A 12,640-nucleotide genomic window follows, 5' to 3' on the forward strand; every position below is an offset into this window, starting at 1 on the left:
ATGTGAAATCTGCAAGTTAAAGCACTTTGCCATTAGGTCAGCTCTATTATACTATTTTGTTGAAATACATATTTTATTATCTGTCATGGTGGAATTTGAACCCATGTCCCAGAACAATTAGCCCATTAGTCCAGCGACATTACAATTATGCCACTATCTCTCCTAGTCCTGCATTTCCCATGGCTAACCCACTTAACGTACATTTCCCTCGACATTATGGTCAATTTAACCTGGCCAATCTACCTAACCTGCACATCTTTGGACTATGGGAGGAAACCTAGATTACCTAGGTTATCTCTCTCCAGGTAAGTGTGCAAGGTAGCAAAAGGCCTTCCAAGAGGCTTCACAGCTGAGGGCCTAATGTGATCAGGAGGTGGAGTGAGAACAGTTGATGTAGTCAGATACTCGAGTAATGTTACATGAGTTAAGTTGGGGGAAGGTCGATGGATTTAGGAAAATGTTCCATTGTATGTGGTAATGATAGCTTATTCTTTTGCCTGTAGTAAATCCATAGGAAGAAAGAGCAGGAACAAACTGTAGGAGAGTAGACTCAGGAAAATGGGAGGAATGGAATGGTGAGGTTTTGTGGAGAAAATGTTTAAGATCTACTCAAGTTCACACTTGACTTTTGCGTCTTTTTAATGTTCGTCCTGCTGGTAATTTGACTCTTGTGTCTTAAATCTCTCTCAGTAGTCAGTGATATGGAAACACAGGAAGAGAAGGAGTAGGCTGTTTAATTCCTTGACCCTGATCCATATCAATCATTGATGTCAGAGAGTCATACGGATACACAGCATGGAAACAGACCCTTCAGTTCAACTTGACCACTCTGACCAGATATCCTAACCTAATCTAGTTCAATTTGCCAGCATTTGGCCCATATTCCTCTAAACCCTTCCTATTCATACACCCATTAGATGCCTTTTAAATGTTGTAATTGTACCAGCCTTCACTACTTCCTCTGGCAGCTCATTCCATGCACGTATCACCCTCTGTGTGAAAACATAATCCCTCGGTTCCCATTTAAATTTTGCTCCTCTAGTTTTGGATCCCTCCACCGTGGGAAAAAATCATGGCTATGTATGCCTCCCATGATTTTATAAACCTCTGTAAGGTCACCTTTCAGCCTCAGACACTCCAGGGGTAAAAAAACCCTAAACCTATTCAGCCTCCCCCTATCGCTCAAACCTTTCAGTCCTGGCAACATCCTTGTAAATCATTTCTGAACCTTTTCAAATTTAACAGCATCTTTCCTAGGCTGCTCTGTGACCTATCTCCATACACCACTCTTCATACATTTGGTTAACAGAAATTTATCAGTCTCTGATTTAATACTAATTGTTATCTAGTTATCATTGGCCATTTGGAAAGCAAGTTTGAAACGCCTTCAACTCTTCAAGTTTGGAAGCATTTCCGAATATAACGCATGTCAGAGAGTCATAGGGATACACACATTGAGTTTTAGACTCTGTCTCATAAGTCTGGACCCCCCAGCCAGTGGAAGCAATTGTTCTCTCTTTGCCCTATCTATTCTCTTTAATATTTTGAGAACTTTGATCAAAATTATATACAACCCTAATTATGAACCTCTCGTCTAATCTTATCCTTGGAGTGCTGGTGTCATTCTGCTGAATCTAAACATTATTCCTGCATGGATAATGTCTTCTTCCTGAGATGTGACACCAAGACTGCTTTCAGTGGTTCCAAATGATCTCTAACCAGGCTCTGTATCATGAAAGCAAGAGGTCTACCTCCATTTATAGTCCTTGAGATCTGAAAGCCAGCATTCCGAAAGCCTTGTGATAATTTCTGTATTGGTTCATGATTATTTAATCATATGTCTCTAGCTTTTCATCATTTTGAAAATGCATAATTCTCTGCTTATACGATCCAAAGTAAATGATCTCATAGTTACTGTATAAACATCTATTTACTACAATTTTGTACATTTACTTAACTTATGAACATGCTCTTAATTGTATGCTGCCTGCTACATTGCCACCGGTGACTGTCTTATGTCATCAGCAAACTTGGCTTTGTTACTTCTTTCCTCCCCTCATCTGTGCCATTAATAAATCCATGATTACAGGAGACTGATATCGCCCGTCACATCCTGCCAGTGTGAGAACCTGCCCCATTATCCCTCTTCTCTTGTCTTGCCATTCAGCCACTTTCCAAACCAAGTCAGTATTCTGCCTTCAGTTCCACAATCTTCACCTTTGAATGACGGTCACTTCTGAGGGACTTTGTTGATTTCCAAAAGAAATTTGGCATAATTACTGTCATCAGACATTCCCCTGTCGATAACTGTCGTAATTGGAACCAGGGCCAGGTGGGGGATCTCAATGACTATGGGATCCTTGATTGGGGTCATTAACCCTTGCCAATCAGGGTTCTCGTAGTCGATGAGATCCACGGTGCCCTGGTTCTAGTCACCCCAAACTATTCAGAAAGTTGCATTAAGTCCATCATATACAGTCCCTTACAAATCCATGCTGGCTCTCTCTGATTGGCTGAAAGTTTCCAAGATGTTAAGTCACCATGTCATTCATCACTGGGTTTGGTAAATTCCCAACAACAGATGCGATGCTAATGGGTCTGTCATTCCCAGCTTTTCCTCTCTCATTGTTGGATGAGCAATCTGTACAGCTGTTCATTGTGTTATGCTGAGCTGTCTGCACCTTTGCTCACAGTGAGGTAGCTTTGCTGCTACAGTCCTCTTTTAGGGATTGACGTTTCGGGCATAAGCCCTTCTTATGCCCGAAATGTCGACTCTCCTGCTCCTTGGATGCTGCCTGACCTGCTGTGCTTTTCCAGCAACACATTTTTCAGCTCTGATCTCCAGCATCTGCAGTCCTCACTGTCTCCTCTTTCAGGGATCGACAGGGTCCTTTGGTTTAATGTTGATGGAGCAAACCCGTCTGTAGTCTATGAAGAAGAGGCACTTGTCTTAAATAAGTCATAGTTTATTGCATGGGTAGCAACTAGGCACAAGTGACATTGATGTGTGATAGACATTTATTGTTACAGAGACTGTGAAGAGGACCTGGATTGTTAAAGATCCTCAGCTCTAATTTACTATATAGACAATTATTCATACATTTGGTTAACAGAAATTTATCAGTCTCTGATTTAATACTAATTGTTATCTAGTATCATTGGCCATTTGGAAAGCAAGTTTGAAACGCCTTCAACTCTTCAAGTTTGAAAGCATTTCCGAATATAACGTATGTCAGAGAGTCATAGGGATACACACATTGAGTTTTAGACTCTGTCTCATAATTCTGGACCCCCCAGCCAGTGGAAGCAATTGTTCTCTCTTTGCCCTATCTATTCTCTTTAATATTTTGAGAACTTTGATCAGCAACAAACAAAAAAAGAAATTGCTGGAAACAGAATTGCGAGCAGCATCAGAACTCAGTTCTGAAGAAGGATTACTCAACCCGAAACGTTAACTCTCATTCCTCCCCACAGATGCTGCCAGACCTGCTGAGATTTTCCAGCAATTTTTTTCTTTGTTTCTGGTTTCCAGCATCCGCAGATCTCCCGGTTTTTTTGTTGAGAGGCAATTGTCCAGTTGTTTAGCCGGGTGTTGGTTAAGTTCAGAACTGATGAACATGAACTGTGGAATGTAGTTGGAACGGGATAGAACAGAATCTGCACATTGTCACCGTTGTCTGCAAGGACCGGTCAGAGTATAATCTACAGTCAAGTGGCTGCAGTCTACAATCTGAAAGGAAACCCTGAAATTTCACTGGTAACCGGTAAAGTAGGAGTAAACCTCTGATCCTCTCGTGCCACACAATTAGATAATGGCCAATATGCACTATAGCTGCGTATTGTTCAACATCCTCACCAAATGAATGAAATGCCTTGATTTCAGTCTTACAAAATTCCATTCATCCCCATAGCCTTTTGGTGGGATTGAATTCCAGAATTGCATCATTTTAAATGCTTCCTAAATTCACCCCTAAATTTCCTGCCTCTAAATTTAAGGGCAATGTGGTGGCTCAGTGGTTAGCACAGCTGCCTCACAGTGCCAGGGAGCTGGGTTCGATTCCACACTCAGGCAACTGTCTGTGTGGGATCAGCACGTTCTCCCTGTGCTTGTGTGGGTTTCTTCCAGGTGTTCTGTTTCCTCCCACAGTCATAAAGATGTGCAGGCTAGGTGGATTGGCCATGCTAAATTGCCTGTAGTGTCTGTGGATGTGCAGGCTAGGTGGATTGGCCATGGGAAATGCATAGTTACTGGGTGGGATGCTCTTCAGAGAGTCAGCATGGGCTGAATGGCCTGTTTCCACACTGCAGGGAATCTGTGGGATTTCACTGATTTCCTCTGTTTTGAGAGTGTCTGAGCACCTGGGTGAATTGACCCAGCAAAGGATTATTTGAAGGGCTTGACAATTGCCACTGGGTGCTGCTGGGTGGGATTCTCCTCATCTGTCTGGACTCCATTGGCTACAAGAAAGCTGAATGTTGGATAGGGCATATAACAGAACAGTTTTCAATCATGGTGTGGTGCTTATTTGGCCAATGTGATGAGCACTGATGTTGCAGTTGCTGAGCTTGGCATCACACGGGCCCCAACCTTGTAATGATGGTCTGTCTTTCTACTTGAGTGTACTCGGGACATTAAATATTGTAGTTTCTGACTCTTGAAGTCATGAAGGTGGGGTTCCAATGTTAGTCGTAACTGCCCTCTATTTACCAACAGGACAATGGAATCAAGTTGGACAAACACATAACAGACCAGGAAAGAGCAAAGAAAAAGGCAGAAAGGCGAAGAGCCAAAAAAAAGGTTTGTGATTTTTTTGTTTGTTGCTTTTCAATGATAGTAGTATCCAAGGTATCACCATAGACTCTCACTGATGATGTTACCTAGTCATGGTGACAAAACATCTGAAAACAAACCTTCCAGCTCAGTGAGCTAACTTACAGACTTATCATCAACCTGAGCTACAAATCTTCTCAAAATTTGCTAACAGTAGTAACATTGCTAGTGAAGAAAAGAATGAGGTTTAACCCAATAAACACGAGGGACATGGGCAACATAAGGAGCAACTGTCCCCTCAGTTGAAGGGCTAATCATGAGGGGACGTGGGTTCAAGTTGAGGGGCAGGAGGTTTGGAGGGTTGTGAGGAAAAACCTTTTTACTCAGAGGGTGGTAATGGTCTGAAGCGCGCTGTCTGGGAGGGTGGTGGAAGCGAGTTGCCTCACCTCCTTTATAAAGGACCTGGATGAGCACTTGGCACATCGTAACATTCAAGGCTATGGGCCAAGTGCTGTAAATGGGACTAGGTTGAAGGTTAGGTGTTTCTCATGTATCAGTACAAGCTTGACGGGCAGAAAGGCCTCTTCTCCTCTCTGTGATTCTGTAAAATCCTGAGAGGTCTGGTAATGAGAGGTGGTGCTGTTGTGGTAACACCACTGGATTGGTAATCCTGAATCCCAGGCATTTATAATTTAGGGCATGATTTTGAATCTATCCAGACAGATGGTGAATGTTTGAAATATCGACTCTCCTGCTCCTCGGATGCTGCCTGACCGGCTGTGCTTTTCCAGCACCACACTTTTTGACTTGAGATGCTGTTCGGAAGAAATTTTGAATTGGATGAAATGGCGACCATGTAATCATTTTTACTGTCAATTTGTTGTAAAATCCCATCTGGGTCACTATTCCCTTTCGGGAAGAAAACTGCATCTTTACCTGGTCTGGCCTACTTGTGACTCCAGACCCACAGTGAAGTGGTTGACCATTAGCTGCCCTCTGAAATGGACCAGTAAGCCTTTCAGTTCAAGGGCAATTAGGAATGGGCAATAAGTGCTGACCTAGCCAACGACGCCCATTTCCTATGAACAAAGACAAGACCTGGATGAATTTCACCAACAGAGCAATGCCGTATAGTTCTCTGTTGCTTTTGACATAGTGTTACGACATGGGGTAAACATCTCCTGCTTAATTTAAACCAGCAACACAGAAATGATTTATCCCGTGCGGTAATCAGTGAAAATTTGAGAGGCCAAGAACTATTTAAAGTAAAAATTAGCCACTTTATTTCTTAAAGTTTAACAGATAGTAATTTACTAACAACTATTTACAACTCATTCCTCTAACCTCTCTTTTACTTTCCCTTCTATAATAATAGTCTGATAAAACCCCTGAGTAAGGTTACCAAAAATTCAAGTTTCAAAATCAGGCAGCTGTCGAATCTTCCCTTTGTATATTCCTCCGTAGATTTTCTTCTTCTTGGAGATTTCTGTTTCAGATCATTGATAGATAAAGGTGCCTTTAAGAGAGCTGTGCTTTGGGCAGTCTATACGTGCTGATGGCTTGGCAGTTCTCCTCTCAACTGTTCAATTATTCCCAGTCTTATACCCTAAAGCATCGGATTGTTTCACTGGTTTTTAATATTGTCAATACACTAAATTCATACTTGATTGGAGGTTGGTATTTTGAGGTATAATTTAAACTGATTGGCCAAATTTGAATTTGTTTTTGTCTCATAGCAACTCAGCCAATGCTAGCTGCTGGATCAAATGTTACATTGTAAATTCTCCTGCACTCTGTGTCCTTGCTAAATCCTTCGCTCTCTGAAAGGTATAGTACACTTCTACACCTTCATAACAATAGCAATGTATTGACCAATTAGAGTCAACTTACCAACCAACCCACCAATCTGCTGTAGTATTGCTATGATCCCAGCTGATCTTAAAACTGGACAAGTCTGATTCTAGTGTGACACCCTGTCTTAATAGACTCCAGATTTTAATTTTGAAATTTGTTTATCTTGACAAACAATGATGAACCAAATTCACAAGAGGCTACAAATATATTTTTAATAAAAGAGCAACAAAGTTGATTTTACATGAAGTACTAAATATTATATTGTTAAAAAGCACACAACACCAGGTTATAGTCCAACAGGTTTATTTGGAAGCATTAACTTTTGGAGCGCTGCTCCTTCATCAGGTGGTTGTGGAGAATAAGATTGTAAGACACAGAATTTATAGCAAAGGTTTACAGTGTGATGTAACTGAAATTATATATTGAAAAAGACCTGGATTGTTTGTTAAGTCTCTCATCTTTTAGAATGAACATGTTGGTTTCAGTTCTTTCATATGTAAATCGCAAAACCTTTTTAAAAAATAAGTTACATTCTCAAATGAGCTTTAACAATTGGTGTCATGTCAGCCCAGATAAGGTATTGAAGGTGTTAGCTCCCTGTGCGACTGTCTGTGCCACAATGGTCAGACTGATTCTAATCTAAAAAACGGATTTACAGAATCTTACAGGGATTCATGCAATTATTGAGCAAAGTAAAATGTAATTCTGCAAGTACAAATTCACCCCACAAACTTATATGTGTATGTGTGCATGTGGGTGTATATGTGTGTGAGTGAGAGTGTTAAAGTCCACTTGAGAATAATTTTAAAAAAATGTTCTGTGACCTACATATTAAAGAATTGAAACCAACATGATCATTCTAAAAAATGAAAGACTTAACAAACAATCCCAGTCTTTTTCAATATATAATTTCAGTTTCATCACACTGTAAACTTTTGCTATAAATTCTGTGTCTTACAATCTTATTCTCTACAATCACACAATGAAGGAGCAGCACTTCGAAAGCTAGTAGTTCCAAATAAACCTGTTGGACTATAACCTGGTGTTGTGTGATTTTTAACTTTGTACACCCCAGTCCAAATCATAATATTACATTAAAAACTGTTTGAAGTTATTTTATTGAAAACGTCAAAAATAAATGTTCAACCTTTTTTTTACCTCTTTCAACAACAGCCTTACAGATACTCAAACTTCAGTGAACAGTCTACTCCTATTTCCACTTTAAGTTTCTCTGTTTAGTGAACAATATTGCATTTGGTTTTTTCTGGCAATTGTCTGCATTCACTCAATGTTATTATTTTTATTTAATGTTTCTTTGAGACCCTTAAACAGGCTGCTAATATAGCGTAACATGTGTTCCTTAAACTCATGCATTCGCCAGCCTTGTAGGAGGAATTCTTTTCTGACATCTTAAGTTTTTTGTTTTTGAAACTTTTCTTTCACTGATTTCTAAGCCGCTTTAGAACTTCTCTTGATTGGTTTGGAGACGGCAACCAGCAATGTTGATGTTATAAGCTTTTTCTCTCTGAGTGACCTGTTTATCTTTGAAAGAAACCTGTCCACTACCTAACCTTCTGGATCGTTCTCTCTTTCTAAAAGATTTCTTGTTTTCATCTCTATCATCTTGTGTCAAGAAAACCTTGTTGCTGCTTAACAGCCCATTTTGTTTCTCTTCTACTTCTCGTTTCACAAAGCACTAAATGATCGACCTTGGTTTTTAAACAGCCTTAATTAACTGTGAAAAAATCTCCAGAGGAATGGTTCTCAAAAGCAAAACTTAAACTGTGTTTCTCCCATCTTAAAACACCTAATAAAGAAATACAAATCAAGGCATAGGTAAAGCTAGACATGAGATAGATTAGATTCCCTACACAATAGAAACAGGCCCTTCGGCCTAACAAGTCCATACCAACCCTCTGAAGAGTAACCCACCCAGACCCATTCCCATACCATATATTTAACCTTGACTATTGCACTTGATCCTATGGGCAATTTAGCCTGGCCAAATCATCTGACCTGCACATCTTTGGACTGTGGGAGGAAACCGGAGCACCCAGAGGAAACCCACACAGACACAGGGAGAACATGCAAACTCCACACAGACAGTCACCAGAGGCAGGAATTGAACCTGGGTCCCTGGTGCTGTGAGGCAGCAGTGCTAACCACTGAGCCACCATGCCACCCTAGTGCAGTCCATTTTAAGACCCAAGTCTCCAAATTGTTTTTCAATCATGGGATAAGGGCATCGCTGGCTAGGCAGCATTTAATGCCCTTCCAGAGGGCAGTTAAGAGTTACCCACATTGCTGTGGGTCTGGGGGTCACATCTAGGGTAAAGAACGCAGTTTCCTTCCTTAAAGGACATTAGTCAACCAAGATGGATTTTTCTAACAATTGACGATGGAGTCATGGTCATCATTAGACTCTTAATTCCAGATTATTTTATTGAATTCAAATTCCACCACCTGTCATGGGAGGTTTCGAACCTGGGTCTGTCGAACATTACCTGGGTCTCTGCTTCCCTCGGCAGCAGGAGGTGTAGATGGAGTCAATGGAAGGAAAGCTTGACCCGCAACGTTAACTCTGATTTCTCTGCACAGATGCTGCCAGACCTGCTGAGCTGTTCCAGCTATTTCTGTTTTTGTTGTCAATGGGATGGAGGCTGGTTTTCAGGATAGACTGGGCGACATTCACATCTCTCTGTAGTTTCTCGTGGAGAGGAACTTGCAGATGATGTTCTCAAATAGCAAGTGCCTGTATTTCTAAATGCTAGTGGTTGTGGATTAATAGAGATCAGAGTCAAAGAGTGTGGTGTTGGAAAAGCGCAGCTGGTCAGGCAGCATCTGAGGAGCAGGAGAATCAACGTTTCGGGCATAAGCCCTTCATCGACTCTCTGGGTTAATAGTCCTTTGGTGATACCATTAGGCTGTTGCCTCCCCTACTATTTATGTTCAACAATAATATGTAATGAAGCTACATCACAGTATAAATTGTGATCGTTTGAAATTTGCCATTCTTACATTTGTCTTGATGAACACAAGATACAAAGCTTTTGATAAGATGTCTTTTTTTTCCAGCAAGACTTACTCTGCTCTGTCAAGTGGCAGTTTAAATAATGCAACATTTCAACTTACAAATCTGACAGGTTGCTTATAGTGTAAGAAAAGCAATGAGCTTGAGCTTGAGGGGATTTCCTTTTTTCATGTGCTCAATGTTAGATCATCAGGCGTCCTAATAAATCAAGTATTGAGTAGGCTATTTGGCGAGCTGTTTATTACTGATTCAGTGTTACAAGGCATTGCGTATTGATTTGAGCAACTGTTCCTTCTCCTGTCAGTATCACTCTGTTTGTGTCAATCCCTTTAATTTTCCGCACAGAACAACATCAGCAAAGGCTGTGAAATGAATTCCTTCAGAGAGATGGATGTTGTGATCCAGGTTATAGCTTGCCAGTAGCTAGTTCAGTTGGCAGGTTGGCTCTTTTGCAATCCATAGTGATGCCAACAGTATGGGTTCGAATCAGAGAGCAGCCCTTGGTCCAGTAGGAATATGGCAACTTTACCTTTTTTTTGTTTGCCTTGTCTGCCCTAACAATTGTAACATACTAATAACATCTTTCTCAACCAGTGAATGTCCCAGAGCACTGGAGAGTGCATGTGATACTTCTGAAGTATCATCACTGTTAGTACGTAGGAGATATGACACACAATTAGTGCTCAATACTGAAGGAATATTTCCAAGTCATGATAGGGAGTGGCTTGAATTTGATTTGATTCATTGTTACCACATGTACCAAGATGCAATGAAAAGTACTGTTTTGCATGCTATCCAGACAAATCATACCTTATATAAATACAATGTGGGGGTGCCGGTGTTGGACTGGGGTGTTCAATGTCAAAAGTCACATGACACCAGGTTATAGTCCAACAGGTTTACTTGAAATCACAAGCTTTCAGAGCGCTGCTGCTTTGTATGGTGGAGTGGTGTGTTAAGTGATGAAGGAGCAGTGCTCCAAGACCTTGTGATTTCAAGTAAACCGGCTGGATTATAACCTGGTGTGGTATGACTTCTGACTTTTTCCATAAGAACATTGAGATAATAGAATAGAATGTAGAATATAGTCCTACAGCTACAGAGAAGGAGCAGAGAAAGATCAACTCCAATATATGAGAGATCCATTCAAAAGTCTGATAATGCCAGGGAAGAAGCTGTTCTTGACTCTGTTGGTACGTGTTTTCAAACTGTTGTATCTTCTGCCTGATGGAAGAGGTTATAACTGGAGTGAGAGGGGTCTTTGATGACGTTGGCTGCTTTCCCAAGGCAGTGGGAAGTGTAGATGGAATCAATGGAAGGAAGACTTGGCCTGAAACATTAACTGATTCCGCTGCACAGATGCTGCCAGACCTGCTGAGCTTTTCCAGCAACTTCTGTTTTTGTTGTCAATGGGATGGAGGCTGGTTTTCAGGATAGACTGGGCTACATTCACATCTCTCTGTAGTTTCTCGTGGAGAGGAACTTGCAGATGATGTTCTCACATAGCAACAGTCTCTGTACTTCCAAATGCTAGTGGTTATGAATTTGGAAGGTGCTGTCTAAGGAGTCTTGGTGAATTTCTGCAGCTTGCAGATGGTAAAGACAAATGTTGCTTAATGATGGACTGTTGACCTTGAGGGGTTTTAAAGAACCAGATTCGAGAGTCAGGCAGCATCTGAAGAGCAGGACAGTTGACGTTTCCAGCATAAGCCATTCCTGATGAACAGTTTATGCTCGAAATGTTGACTCTCCTGCTCCATGATGCTGCCTGACTGGCTGTGCTTTTCTAGCACCACACCTTTTGACTCTGATCTCCAGCATCTGCAGTCCTCACTTTCTCCCGGTTTGTAAAGAACCTCAATTAAAGTGAACAAATCTCCAGACAACTTATTACTCCTCATGGTTCTTAAACTATGTCTCCCTTACTTGCATATAGAAAAACAAATCAAACTTGTTTTCCCAAAAACCTGTCCATCGTCTGTAAGCCACAATTCTGAGGTTTGATGGAATACTGTCCATTTCTTTGGGTGGGTGCAACTCCAAATGAATTCAATAGAATCATCACCCAAGAAACGGAGCCAATTTGATTGGCACCACATCCACAATCATTTGCTCCCTTCACCACCGCCGCTGAGTGGCATCACTCTGTATCATTTATTTGATGCACTGTAGAAGTTCACCAAGGCTCCTTAGACAACACCTTCCAAACCCATGACCACTACCATTTAGAGGGTCAAGGGTTGCTGCTGTGTGGGGACATGAACGGTAAATTCTCCTCCAGGCCACTCACCTTCGTGATTTGGAGAAATCACAGCATCGTTCCTTCAGTATTGCTTGGCTATAGTCTTGGAATCCCCTCCCTAACAGCATTGTGCATCTACCTACACCAAATGGGCTGCAGCGGTTCAAGACGAATTGAATTGTAATGAAGTGAATTAAATTGTATTGAATTGAATTGAACTCATCTTCACGTGTACCGAGACACAGTGAAAAGCTTTGTCTTGCGAGCAATACAGTCAGATCACATAGTTAAATAGCATAGATAAGTAAATAATAGGTAAACAGCAGCAAAAACAAAAACACAGGTACAGGCGAATGTTAAGAGTTTGAGAGTCCATTCAGTATTCTAACAACAGTAGGGTAGAAACTGTTTTGAAACCGGCTGGTGCATGTGTGTTCAGGCTTCTGTACCTTCTCCCCGATGGTAGAGGTTGTAGAAAAGCATTGCCAGGGTGAGACGGATCTTTGAGAATGCTGGTGGTCTTTCCTTGACAGCGGGCCTAGTAGATGGATTCTATAGATGGGAGGTTGGCCTTTGTGATTGTCCGGGCCAAGTTCACCACTCTCTGTAACCATCTCCGATCTTGAATGGTACAGTTGCCATACCAGGTAGTGATACATCCAGACAGAGTGCTCTAGATGGCGCACCTATAAAAGTTAGCAAGGGTATTTGCCATCATGCCAAATTTCCTCAGCTGCCTGAG

General features: G+C 41.3%; 1 protein-coding gene across 3 annotated transcripts in view; it reads left to right on the forward strand.

Annotated features, from left to right (window-relative positions):
- Positions 1-12,640, forward strand: part of LOC140463333 (uncharacterized) — a 150,830-nt gene that overhangs the window by 35,722 nt on the left and 102,468 nt on the right. For all 3 annotated transcript variants that reach the window (XR_011954659.1, XM_072557139.1, XM_072557140.1), the window contains exon 3: positions 4,715-4,798. Coding sequence is in view for 2 of the 3 variants with exons in the window: in XM_072557139.1 (XP_072413240.1) it covers positions 4,715-4,798 (84 nt within the window). In the remaining variant the exon portion in view is untranslated. The remainder of the gene's footprint in view (positions 1-4,714; positions 4,799-12,640) is intronic.

This window comes from Chiloscyllium punctatum, chromosome 38, assembly GCF_047496795.1.
Source record: "Chiloscyllium punctatum isolate Juve2018m chromosome 38, sChiPun1.3, whole genome shotgun sequence".
In the NCBI taxonomy this organism is placed as follows: domain Eukaryota; kingdom Metazoa; phylum Chordata; class Chondrichthyes; order Orectolobiformes; family Hemiscylliidae; genus Chiloscyllium; species Chiloscyllium punctatum.